Source organism: Pagrus major, chromosome 18 (assembly GCF_040436345.1).
Source record: "Pagrus major chromosome 18, Pma_NU_1.0".
NCBI lineage: Eukaryota > Metazoa > Chordata > Actinopteri > Spariformes > Sparidae > Pagrus > Pagrus major.
Window position 1 is genome coordinate 9,915,495 of NC_133232.1, and position 14,305 is coordinate 9,929,799.

The 14,305-nt window shown below is 42.0% G+C and overlaps 1 protein-coding gene across 2 annotated transcripts in view; it reads left to right on the top strand.

Moving 5' to 3' along the window:
* ankrd50 (ankyrin repeat domain 50) overlaps window positions 1–13,989 on the top strand; it is a 41,865-nt gene extending 27,876 nt beyond the window's left edge. The window contains exons 4-5 of one of the 2 annotated variants that reach the window (XM_073486893.1): window positions 8,386–11,930; window positions 12,225–13,989. In XM_073486893.1, the coding sequence (XP_073342994.1) occupies window positions 8,386–11,927 (3,542 nt within the window). In that variant the 3' untranslated portion in view covers window positions 11,928–11,930; window positions 12,225–13,989. Of the gene's footprint in view, window positions 1–8,385 lie in introns of both variants that reach the window. The other variant, XM_073486892.1, reaches the window with a different exon arrangement.
* Window positions 13,990–14,305: the final 316 nt, after the last annotated feature.

Genomic DNA, 14,305 nt, shown 5'->3' on the forward strand with positions numbered 1-14,305 from the left:
TTTATTTGATACTTGAAAGAAGTTTAAGACCGATTCTAACACGCATTTGGCTTGAGACTAAATTGCCCAACATTAAACCAAAGAGCACATTCGGCAAATGCCTCATGCTACCAAAACATAATAAAAACCCTCTCTGTCCTCTCTTCTTAGAGTTTTCAGTATTGATCGTCTCTGAGCCTTGTTGCCTGTCTTAAAGAGCAAGCACGACATATTTAATTAGCTTACCTCCCCCTCTCTTGGAATTGGCTTACACAGACAAGCTGATTTATGTCCATATTCATGTATGAGTTGTCGTCTGTGAGGCTGCATGTTGAGCCTCACTTTGGATGAGCTGAAGACCATAATCCTCGCTGAATACTGTAATTTACCACCATGCAGTCTGACAGCCGGGCAAATTACAGGTCTACCGTGTCTGTATCTATAACACCTTGGGTGCTGCACTGCAGTAACACGATTCTGAACATGGCGGACGAACTGACTGCCCTCTTTCCTCCTGAGGTGATGCCCTTTGGTATGTGGCATGCCCCTGCCACATTTTTATAGACGTGAAATTTTTTTATCTTTTCAAGGCTTTAGTACAGAGCTCGACTTGTCAGCTTTTGCTTTAATTGAAGGGTATTTAAATGAAGTCTTAATGTAGCTTTAGTTGGAATAAATGCAGAAGAATTCCTGGCATGTTTCTGGCTGGTTTTGCTGCAGGGATAAAAGCCTCTAAAGTAAAGATGGGGGATTTTTATACCACACTGCCTCTTGACCTGCATGCCAAGGATGACTTTGCAAGTACCTGTTTCCACACACAGCAAGCTGCCACAACTTTCCTCATGCTGGAACTGTTCTCTGGACACTTCCCTGAGAAATCTTTCTAAAATTGTTCCAGACCTTCCTGGCAATGCATGTTGATAGCAGATAATGGCTTGTTTGACTTGATGGCCAATAAAACACAACACTGACATGCTAGGCTGAGTGGTTTCTTGCGCAGGTGAATGGAAACATGTGCTGGTAGGTGTAAATGAGGTCACCGGGAGGTCAGCTGGGGTAATGAAGAACAAAACACGGGCAGTGATTTGAGGAAATATGATCCCATGTGGGGCAGAGAACTCCCAGCACTACAAGAGCTTACTGCCACCATGAAGACTGAGAACTAGTATCTTCAGAAAGAAATGAGTTATATTAGGAATTTCTGTGGTTTTATGCAACATGAGATCATCAAACCTATTAAGATACAAAAACTAGGGCAAAGAGAAAAAGTATCATGTGGCATGAAAGAAGGAATTATTGGCCGTAGAAGCTCTACTTATTCCCTGATTACAGAAATTGGTAAATGGACAGTTTGAATGAAGTTCATAGTATTTATATACTTTTGGTCCTGTTTGATCTGTATATTTCTGGCCTAACAATCTGTTATTTCATTTCTCTTTTGGAATTTCTTCACTTGGATGAAATTTCCAGTCATCTGTGCAGCTGCAAGAAGCTCTAGGATATATAGTGACAACTCTCTGAGGGTAGATATCCATTATGGGATGCAGTGAGTGAAGGCATACGCATGTGACCAGGTGCACACTCGGTCTGTTGTCAACGTCTTAATGAGCTCCTGCCATTCAAAATCATGTGTACAGCTACTTTATCCTCTGGTTTTTAGAAAAGAAACCTGTTTCTGGTGTGTTCTGCAGAGACACTCGTATGACTGATGTATTATTGCTTGTGCAGGTGGTTTGATAGCTTTATCTGAATGCACCTCTATGCTGTAAAGCCCCATTCATGTCTACACCCCTCTATGTTAATCTGGCTGGTTCTGAACTTTTCTGAATAAAAACCCTGGTCACATTTACGTAAGAATTACAACGGCAATCGCACTAGGTCAGACTTGGTAACATTTTCATATCATTTTTAAATGCCACAACTCTGAATTGAATGCTGTCGGATTAATGTAAATGTTGTAAATGTTTGTGCAGCACAAAGTCAAACATGCAGGGAGAGAGAGATTAAATGAACGTCTTCTACCTTCTTCTAAGATTATTGTAATACATTTATCATCTCAATAGTCGTCTCTTATGTGCAAAATCAGTTAAAACCAGGAAATACAGGGAAAGGTACAAGGCATTTAGGAGAGTGATCTTCTTACGTCAGATTAGTCTCTAAAAAGTAGCTAACACTTTATATTAGGTAACTTAGCATGTATAAAGTAGCATATTGGCTCTTTATTAGTCATTAAAAAGCACTTATTAAAGTATTTTGCTTCATCACTGTAGTCCACAGGTACTAGGCCATAACTATAACTATAAAGAAATGTAATGTCTTTTAGGATGCAGTCTAATGAGGTATATGATCTGCTGCTTTCTACTGTTTTTCCGGCGCATTCGTGATGCTGAACATGACATACACAAAAAAGAATCAATTGCCCATTTTTACCAGATTTACCCGTGCTTAAAAACCTGGCTAGTCACAATAATTTTGGTGTAAAACTGGTATAACTGTGACTATTTGTGTGGTACTACCACCTTACTGAGCAAAGCGTAATAAGATAGCAATTCATGTACAAAAACTTCCTCACTTAATGACCAATAATTAGGAGGTTATTGAGGGAAAGTGCTGTGTAGTGATGGCCTAGTAGTTGTAGAATATGGTCATGCAGAATAAGGCATGGATAAGGGCTTTATTATGACTAATAAACAGCCAATATGCCATTAATATGCATCCTAATAAGATACTAGATAGTGGTAAATATGTGTTCCCTCCAAAAAGGTGTTAGAAAAACTATATTTTCCTATTGCTGTGCGACCGGGGCAAAAGAGGTTAAAACAACCCTCTTACGATAATAGTCAAGCCAACAGTCTCTTCATGTATTTGCTATCTGCATGAATGAACAAGAGTCCCAACTTATCGTCCTGTCATTAAGAGCTTGTGTGCTTTCAGATATCACAAAACGAGCAGCAGAACTCGCTATCAGTAACATTATGTGATTAAAGTGAGGTGAAAATGTGTCAGTAGTTTCACTGTTAGCAGCGTGGGCGAGCAGCCCCTCACACTCACGGTGGTCATTAATTAAGGCCTCAACGGCAAAATAAGTTTTAAAATCCATCAGTGATGCAGCTGGTGAGAGAGCATTAAACGCTTCTCTCCCTGGATACCATAACTGTTTTTACTCACAGCTGTTCTGTCTCTCCTGTCAAGTCTGTACGAAGCCATGAGGACAAACATTACTATAAAAATCAACTATGTCTGAATGAACAAATACTGCAGCTTTAACAGAGAGATGAAGCCAGCAGACAGCGTTAAATATGCCTTGTTTGAGAAAGGCTTCAGTGTGTTAAACGTATTCCTGTTTGCCCCTCCCCTCACCTCGTCAGCCACAACAGGTCTGACTGGAAACCCTTTGACATCCCGTTTGAAATTCAGCAAGAGGCGTGTTTGGGCAGGAGTGTTTTCATGTGCTTTGCCTCCAGCGTTACATGAATTAATTGTTAAAGTGTAATCATTTCACTGTCTCGCCTGGTGGTCGCTTAGTATGGCAAGGAAATATACAGTGCACATGAAATGTAGCTACTAATCTGAAATGATTTTCTCCTGCAACAGTTATCTTTGCACAGTTGAATTAGTGCCCCATTAGAGTCAAAGCTTCTCAGTGCCTGGCTTTGTCTTTTCTCACTTGTGAATAAGCCACATTTATCCAAGATAAAGTAGAAAGTGTTATCTTGCATTCGTCTGTTGGAGTAGAAATTAGACAGTGTATATAATCAAACGAGAGAGGCAACAGTGTTTTTCAAAGATTAAATAGCACTCTTTTCAAAGGACTGTTGTTTGCAGACCGTTGGAGCTGACTCTCATCCACATACTTGTGTTTAGGAGGTTGGCGCTCTCGTGTTTTTTGGAGCCGGGAACGCTACAGCTGTCGAACAGACGTTTGTCGAGCGCGGGTTTACTGCAGAGCCTGAGGAGAGGGCAGCGAGGCTTGGGTTTCTGTTTTCTTTATGGATCAGATGACCTAAGATGGTGTCTCGCAAAAGAACGTGCCGGATCTGAGACACTGCCACTCTGAAATCCCGCTTGATGAGCTTGGACTTCTTATTTCTCAACACGCATGCACACACGCTGCCTCGTTTGTCATCTGAAAAATTAATCTAGAAGGCAAACAGTCCCTCTTTTGTACGCGGGGCTCTGTCTCCTGTGGCTGGTATCCAGTTCTGTAACGAGCAGCAGCTGGCTCAGAGGCCTGTACTCGGGAGCTGCATCCCTCACCCTGATGAATGTGTCATTTGTTGCTTGTTTAGCACTCGCTTTTGTTCAGACTCTGAACCATCCTCTCTCACACACACACATAAAAAGCCTGAACACACACAATACTCAACTACAGTTTGTGTAGCCCACTTATTAACAAAGCATAGGCCTTCATGACTGTTCGGTTTTGGAAAGAAAGAAAATGGTTCTTGGACGACATTTGAACATTTGTAGCCAATGAAAGTTCTTGCATTCTTGTGTAGTACTTAATAGTAGTTCCTGTTACACCACAGTCATCAAATACAGGTTGGACCACTTTCCTCCTGTGGTTGTTTTTAGTGCTTTATCTGCAGGAGCAGGGCAGTAATAATGCCATGACTTCACAGTTGACATCCAAGCCTTATGAAGTGATGTCTGCTGATGACTAAAGTGGAAATTGTTGCTCATCTTCTTCCTACTGAAAGAAGAGATCTTTTTTGGTGCCTTCTGACTTCTTGCACATGGAAGAAAAAAAAAAACCTTTTCAACCAGACAAGTGCTTTATTTCAGTCAAATTTCTGTCTCCTCCTCCCTCCTCCAGCTTTCCTACTCACTGTATCTTCATAATTGGCGTGTCAGTGACTGTGGAATGTAGAAGAAACTGTTTATCATAAACTACAGCACAGAAGCATTTGTCTTTTGTTCCCCTGAGAAAATATTCATGATAGGGCAACATCTCCAGAATAGGGCTATAATGCACACTCAATGTTATTCTTAGTCCTTCTGTGTATAGAGCAAATTTACATCAAGACAAAATATTAAATGTCACATTTTGCTGAAGTGACTAGCTGGGTGAAAAATAGTTTTTCTTTTTGGTCCCCTCAAGTCTTTTTTGTCCCTGTTTTCCCTCTTCAGTGGCCTCTTCCCCTCTCTCAGCTAGTGGGTTTCCTGTCCCATCTGGAGCAAACCCAGAATGTCCAAAGAAGGATCGGGTCCAGTAGGAGTAGGAGGACGGGTCCATAACGTCACAGCATCAGAGAGTCTAACACATAGGCAGGAGATCACACCAGCATCAGATTTTTGTCTTTAAGCATAAGTTGTAAAATCTGATACAGTGTACCTGTATAGACTCAGGCCCTTGTGATAGTGCATTAGCCTAAAAAGCAGAGTTCAGAAACATCAATAAAAGTGGAAGGAAGCATGTACACCAGCTAGTCCGGCCTTCAAAAGAAGTTGATGAAACACAAGGCTAGAGAAAAGGGGAGTGGGGAGTGAGAAATCCTCTGATTGAATGAGGCTGAAACTTGATCTTTAATGTTTGACATTTGAACCAGAGGACCAGTGAGTACACTGAGAGCAGGGATGAATGTTAGGATCATTAGGCACCTTCAAGTATTTCAGTGTCTTTTGATATACACTTGAAAGATGGATGATTACGTTACAGTTCTTCCCATGGTCCAGTTGAAATAAGTTATCAGTCAGATTTAGAATACACACAAAAACTTTAATGTTTTTTAGGACTTAAAGGTAGAAGTGCTTGAGTTGTTTTTACTTACTCTGCATGCTTACCATGTATCTGTCTCTTGGAATGTCAGTGACTTCTCCAGGACTACAGTGGGAGCTGGTACAGGAGGAGAAAAGAGGCTGAAGGGAGGGTGGAACATGCTCACAGTCACTGAAAACAATGGCAGACTAAAAGTGGGTTAGGGTCATTGAGTTTTTGCAATGACTGGCCAATTATATGTTATAATGCTGGGGAGTGATCCTTTACAGGTAGAAGTGCTTACAGTTTAATTAATTTAAACTGTTTGCACAGCTGCATCCTTGTCATACATTCAATTCCATTTGCAGACATGAATATTCAGAATAAGCATGTGGAGTTTTTATTAAAGCAACAGTTCACCATTGGATGCCCCAAGATCCCAAATTGTTTTGAAAAGACGTTATATACACCCTTTTTAAAGCCAAAATCTTCCCTGGAGCTGCCAAGCTAAAAGCAGTGGCACACACCCTGAAGTGGGTGCACAAGCCCACAAGCTCATTAAATTAACTTTTCAAATCAATTTGGGAACTTGGGACTTCCCGAGACATGGATTATGCCAGACAAGGCCAAACTTACCCACTACTTTCCGGGGGTTAGAAACTCTGTCATAAAATATTTTATGGTAGATAATTTGTGCCCTTAACAAAGTCCAACCTGAAAATGATTTATTAGAATCAAAATGGGTCCTTCTTCTGCTCTTACTCCATGTATCAAAGGGTGTAATTAAACATAGTCAGTATCTGAGACGTGAATGCCTGACTGTCATCCGTTTTATCAGTTGGAAGCATAACGACGGCCTCAAGGACAAAGTAAAAGAAGATTATTGTGAGGCACAGTTGGTGGAGGTGTGCTTATCTTAAACAAACCCAGAAGCAGATGATAAAGAAAACGTACCGCTCCTTCTGTTTACCAGGATCTGTTGTCCAAACTGTCAGTACCTGCATGGGAACTCTCGTTAAACTCATCAGGTTTGCTATCTGGCTTCCAGGTGTGGTGAGCAGCGGGTCTGTGTGGAGTAAGATTTCACAGGCTTTTCTACCCACACAATAGCAGTCAGATGAACAGAGCACTGCCTCAGGCTTGGTGACAGAGTCTGATTCATATTATGTACAGGGAAAAGTTGTGTTATATAATGAAAGCAATCACACTTAACTGTTTAAGATACTACTGGTACTGGTGCTAAATGTTGTCATTGATTCTTTTCTATGAAACATTAAAGAGCAGCTTCCTGTCAGTACATAAAATGTACAGTCGATAATGAGATGCCTAAAATTAAAACGTTAATTTCCTTTCTTTAAAAAGGTCAATGTTAATGAGTCCAAGGCACATAATTGGACCTTTTTAAAAGAAAGAATGCAGCGGTTTGTCCTGTAGTCGAAGGTCTGTTAGTCATTGTAAAATATTTTATTTCAATAACACTGAGTGACATTTCTTTTCTTGCCCCAGTAACCTCGAGAACCATGGGAACTTTAAATACAAGTATGCAAAAATGCTCTTCTTGCCCTCTGGCGGAGACCACAAACAGATTGTTTTAACATGGAGAAAAGTTCACTTAATGCCCATTAGCCCAGGCCATTATGGAGCCATTTTCACACGTCTCTGAGAGGAATTCCCATTAAAGATCATTCATTAAGACCCACTGTGATAATTTCTTTTTCAGAAGGATTTCTAAAGGTCTGTGCTGGGAGCATGTAGCATGATAATGAGTGAGGCACTGGAGAGATGTTTTACAGACCACTGATGTGCTACAGGCATGGAAATTATGCCTCCCTTGGTCTCCTCCATTTTGATTCTTGTACATGTTCAGCCCCTAACCAAGATTTGCTCCTGCTGATTAAGGGCTAATAACCTCCCTAGTCAATGGATGGGCTGAATGACCAATCAACCATGTTTCAGGGTTGAAAGAAATTCTATTTTTTCTGAGGGTTTTTAGACATAGTTGATATTATATGCATTTCTTTTGTAAAGCTTTCTGCTAAGACGGGTGCTTTTCCTTATTCTTTTGATGAGTATTTTTATCCTTTGTATGTTGCAGTACATGAATAAGCAACAGCACAGGTAGATTTTAATATAACACATTCATTATTTTAGTTGACTTAAGTTATCTCAGTTTTTATCCTCACAGGCACACTCTAAATTATTAAAGCCAAAATTGCCTCTGCATCAAACACAATATACTACACTAATTGCCATGATTTTGTTTTCCTTAGTTCTTTATGGGATAAACTGATTGTGAACTCCTGCTGCTCGTGTCTGCTTCCAGCTGCCAGAGGGGTTGTGCTCTCAATTCCTCTGAAAGGTTTTTCTTTAACAACATGGCTTTACTGTTAATTATCCTATTCCTTAGGAAATTAAAGGTTGGCTTAACCTAATTATCCAAAGGTACAAGATCAGTGGATAAATACTGGGTATGATCTCAAGGTCAGGCTTAAGATAATGACTCAAGTGGTACTGTAGGGAAAGTAACACTACTCATCATCAACAGCTATAATTTCTACAACCACTGCAATTTATTGTTACATTTATCCTTTGAATATTTTCATTTCTTCATATACTGACAAAGTTAGTTTTAATACGCCTTTTTTTCCTCTAGATTTCCTTGTCCATTTGTCATCAGACTCCACTAATGTCAATTTCTTTTCTTTCAGGATTCCGCAAAATCAGCCTTGATGATCTGCGCAAGGCCTATATCGTCAAGGATGTGCAACAGTACATCCTCCACAGGCTGGACCAGGAGGAGGCCTTGAGGCAGCACCTGACCAAGGAGACAGCAGAAATGCTCAACCAACTCCACATCAAAAGCAGTGGCTGCTTCCTCTACCTGGAGCGCGTGCTGGACGGCGTGGTGGAGAACTTCATCATGCTTCGCGAGATCCGTGACATCCCTGGAACTCTCAACGGCCTCTACCTGTGGCTCTGCCAGAGACTTTTTGTCAGAAAACAGTTTGCCAAAGTCCAGCCCATCCTTAATGTAATCCTGGCCACTTGTAGGCCACTCACGGTCAAGGAACTGTACCATGCAGTCTGGACCAAAAACATGACACTTACTATGGAAGAATTTCAGAAAAAGATGGACATTCTCTCCAAGTTGTTGGTTGATGGCCTTGGGAGTACTAAAATCCTTTTTCACTACAGTTTTGCAGAGTGGCTACTGGATGTTAAGCATTGCACCCAGAAGTACTTGTGCAATGCAGCAGAGGGACACCGGATGTTGGCAATGAGTTATACTTGCCGGGCAAAGCAGCTCAAACCACTCGAAGTGCAGGAATTCGCACTGCACCTTGTCAATTCCAATCTGCAGATTGAGCCATTTAATCTGGCTCTTTGGATGGTTTGGAATGGAACTCCTGCGAAAGACTCTCTGACCACCTCTATACCAAGAGAACAGGAGGTCCTGCAACTTCTGGTCAAGGCCGGAGCTCATGTAAACAATGAGGACGACCATGCATCATGTATTGTACAACAGGCCCTTGAAAGAGAGGACTCAATACGGACACTACTTGACAACGGGGCATCTGTCAACCAGTGTGACTCCAGTGGGAGAACTCTGCTGGCCAACGCAGCTTACAGTGGAAACCTTGATGTGGTCAACCTGCTTATATCTAGAGGGGCAAACATGGAGCTAGAAGACAACCATGGACAAACCGCACTTACTCTTGCTGCGAGGCAGGGCCATACCAAAGTGGTCAACTGTCTAATTGGTTGTGAGGCAAACATTAACCACACAGACCATGATGGATGGACAGCCCTGCGCTCTGCAGCATGGGGTGGACATTCAGAGGTTGTGTCTGCTCTGCTTTATGCTGGTGCCAAAGTGGACTGTGCCGATGCTGATGGTAGAACTGCCTTGAGAGCTGCTGCTTGGGGAGGCCATGAAGACATCGTGTTGAACCTTCTTCAGCATGGGGCTGAGGTCAACAAGGCAGACAATGAAGGAAGAACAGCTCTCATTGCTGCAGCATACATGGGACACAGAGAGATTGTTGAGCACCTCTTGGATCACGGAGCCGAAGTTAATCATGAAGATGTGGATGGAAGGACTGCCCTCTCAGTGGCTGCTCTCTGTGTTCCTGCAAGTAAAGGCCATGCTTCTGTTGTGAGCCTTCTGATTGACAGAGGAGCAGAGGTTGACCACTGTGATAAAGACTGCATGACTCCCCTCCTTGTGGCTGGCTATGAAGGACATGTCGATGTTGTCGATCTGCTTTTGGAAGGCGGAGCTGATGTGGATCACACGGACAACAATGGCCGCACTCCTCTTCTTGCTGCTGCATCAATGGGCCATGCCTCAGTTGTCAACACATTACTTTTCTGGGGGGCTGCTGTTGATAGCATCGACAGTGAGGGAAGGACCGTGCTGAGCATTGCTTCTGCTCAGGGTAACGTGGAGGTGGTCAGAACTCTGCTGGACAGAGGTCTGGACGAGAATCACAGGGACGATGCAGGCTGGACCCCGCTACACATGGCTTCATTCGAGGGCCACCGCCAAGTGTGCGATGCCCTTATTGAGCAAGGTGCACGTTGTACAGAGGTTGACAATGATGGTAGAATACCGCTGATATTAGCTGCACAAGAGGGACACTATGACTGTGTGCACATTCTTCTGGAAAACAAGTCATGCATTGATGAGAGGGGATATGATGGGAGGAATGCTCTCAGGGTGGCTGCACTAGAAGGCCACAGGGACATTGTTGAACTGCTGCTGAGCCACTGTGCTGATATAGATCACAAAGACGCAGATGGACGCCCAACACTCTACATATTGGCACTTGAAAATCAGCTGGCCATGACAGAGTATTTCCTCGAAAATGGAGCAAATGTGGAAGCTTGTGACACTGAGGGCAGAACGGCCCTCCACGTGTCCTGCTGGCAAGGGCATGTTGAAATGGTGCGGCTGCTGATTAACTATCATGCTGATGTGAACGCCTGTGACAATGAGAAGCGATCTGCCCTCCAGTCTGCTGCATGGCAAGGACACACAAAAGTTGTGCAGTTTTTGATAGAAAATGGCACACATGTGGATCATACATGCAACCAGGGAGCAACAGCGCTAGGCATCGCTGCACAAGAGGGTCACATTGATGTTGTGCAAATACTTCTTGAAAACGGTGCTGACCCCAACCACGCTGATCAGTTTGGACGCACAGCAATGAGGGTGGCAGCAAAAGGTGGCCATTCAATGATCATAAAACTTCTGGAAAAATATGGGGCCACAATTCTAAATGGCTGCAATCCCTCCCCAGTACACACCATGGAAGAAAAAACCCCGTTGGCTGTGACTGGTAAAATGCAATCCCTCACCATTAAATCAAGTAGTTCTGGCAGCACAGGGGCAGGAGACATGCAGTCGTCTGGACGTGGTCTACCCAACGGACCTGTCCATGCTTTCAGTTCGCCATCAGAATCTCCTGATTCCACAGTAGATAGACAGAAATCCTCCCTGTCAAATAATTCCCTCAAGAGTTCAAAGAACTCCTCCTTGAGAACCACATCATCAACAGCCACAGCACAGACTGTGCCAATCGACAGTTTTCATGGACTGACATTCACAGAACAAATCCAACAGCACTCGCTGCCTCGCAGCCGGAGCAGGCAGTCAATTGTTTCCCCTTCCTCTACGAACAAGTCCATTGGTCAGCAGCCATCATCTCCATCCAATGACTTTGACTGGTCTCAGTTGAAACCCAGTCTCAAGTCAACAAAGGGAAGTAAGACCGGAAATGGGACATCAAATAGTAAAGGAGCACTGGGAGACAAGAAAAAAGGCAAGAACAGCGGATCAACCCAAGGTCAGGTTCTGGAGTACGAGATGACTCAGTTTGATAAGAGGATTGCTCTCAACAAATCAGTAGCTAACATTGCAGTGAAGGATCCCCATTGCAAGATCATGATTGGTGGTTCAATTCGGTCAGAAAGGGGGCAAGGCCAAGATCAATTCTTTATCCAGCAGCAGAGCTGTTCTGAGAAGAAGAGGAATGGCATCATGACCAACCCCAACTATCATCTACAGGGTAATCAGGTTTTCCTGAGTAGAGTATCCGTTCCTCGGACTGTACAGAACAGAGGCCACCAGGATGTTCTAGAGAACTATCCCATAGGGGAAACCGAGCTAAGCCTTAAACAAGCCCTCAAACTGCAGATTGAAGGATCAGACCCTGGGTTTAACTACAAAAAGGAGACTCCATTATAGCTGGTAAGAGATACTTTTAAAAAAAAATCCTCCAATATGTTCTCTTGTTGAAATACATCAAGCATTTGTCTCAAAGTTGAAATCAAGGTCAGAGTGACAGGATGTAGACAAGACTTTGGATAGTCTGTTCATTTACAGTGGCCAATAGCTGACTTTTAGTTGATACTGGATTGCACTCAACACAACCACCATTAGTTGGATTTAATCAGACTTGCATGAAGAATGTCTCAATCTGGATAAGCAGACTCTTTCCTCCCAGACAAAACATTAACCCAAGTCATTCCTGTACTGTTTCAGATGTCTTGAATGCCATTCGTCTGCAGACATTGGAGGGAATGTGCCAAAGCAACTGTTTTCATCTGCATTAAAAAAAACAATAGATTTTTTGTTTCATCAGTGGAGACCTCAAAATAATACCTAGGGATGATTGTTGATTGCTGCCTAAGGCTTATGTGAACTGATACATCGATGTGCCTACATCTGTTACAGCCTTCTTCATGTATTCATGCAAACTATCATTTTAATTTAATGTAATGCTATTTAATAAACAGTGTATGCACTTTTAAAAGAGTAAAATGACAGACATGCATTTGTTCTATTCACTTTGTATCCCATCCATGTTTTATCAAAGTAATTGTTTGAGAGAAACATACCAATGCTTTTTTATTATTTTATATTATGTTTGTTCTGTCTACCTTTTCACACTGACAGCAATGTGCCACTGAGTACATTGTCACAAATCACAGGACATAACAGTAACTGATGCCATGGTATGAATTTAAGCGCATTGATAGTCTGCCTTTCTAGAGACCCCAAATAATCTGTGTTAACCTTGATCAGTGTGCTAAACCTCTGTTGTGTGTTGTTGTATGTTAATAGCTATGGCAATTTACTTCATGAGTATATACAAGCATATTTATTTTTGGAAAAAAGCCACTTTTGCTGCATTTTGTGTTGCATTACGCTCTACCATGGTGCTGTGTTCAGAAGTTGCCTGCAGTTATTTTGGACTCCCAGTTTTGTTGGTTTTGTGCGTCTGTGTATTACTACAAATATCTGAGAAAGAGGGAGGTTCATTGAAAATGTAAAAAAAAAAAAATCATTTTGTCCCTATGGGATTTTTCAGTTGCTTGCGTGTTATTATTTTGTGTGTGCGTAAAAAATATTTAAACAACCCAGTGTGTACCGTCAGCAGAAGTTTGGTGCTAAATGCAGCAATTTCAAGTGAAAGCAGCGATTTAGAGAAATGCATTTGTCTGCAGAGTGACATGTATAACCTACTGCAATGCAAGAAACAAAATCCAAGCTTTGTTTCCTTCCTGTCATGTGGTTAATTTCCAGTTATTCTTGCTGGATTTTTCAGGGGCATGACACAAAAAAACGGCTCAAAAGGGTTCAGCCATTAAGACAACTCATAGCTGTGAATGATATTGTTTGAAATGCAGAGTTGTAAAGCCAAAGTTGAAACAACATAACTCTGTCCCGCCTTCTCCCTGTGAGAAGCTGAAATCAGTTTAACAGGACTTAACCCCGCAGGAGATGGAGGGGAGGAGGTGCTCGACTGTGACGCTGAGGGAACTGAAACATCTGTTTCTCATGAACTGTATGGAGCTGCTTTAGCGTTTACAGACTGTGTCATATTTTTGCAGGCTTTCATATTGTCAACAGTGAGCTATTTTTCGCCAACAACCAGGATCGGGGGGAGTAGAAACCTATCGCATGCACAAACACTTATAAGCCCTAGTGAAAGCTCTCAACTCTCCAGTACTACAGTAGCTCAAAGGTATGCCATGAAGGGTCAATAGAAGGATTCAAGGCAGGATTGGGTCTAGAAGCAGTGTTGGAAAATATACTGTATAGTCTTATTAAGCAGTTATCTTGTTTGTCTTGACTGTGTTTTGTCTGTCATCTTTGATTTGACCGTCAGTGATTGGATTGTAAATAGCTTCCCATGTACATTCAACTTTCATTTAAAAAGAATTCCTGTATTATATGAAGTGGAATTTTCTGATGTATATTAAAGTGCTTAATAAACATATTTGCTTTACTGCTGAAAAACAAATCTGTTGCACATTTTTTCACACAATTTCAACAAAATGCACAGAAATGAGGAGTGCAGAACATTAATGTTATGGAAGGGTTTTCATGAGGTCGGTTGGCCGATATTGGTCTATCACAGATATATCATTATTGGCCTATACATTGCCCAATATGTGCTGATATGGACATTTTCTTTTACATATCTTTATCATTAGTGTTTGATAACCACATTTGAGGAATCATTGCTTAAAACGTGTCTATCAGCTGATATATCGATACATATTTTTTACCTCCAAATATCGGTATTGGAATTGGCCCAAAAAACTTGAGTATTGGTC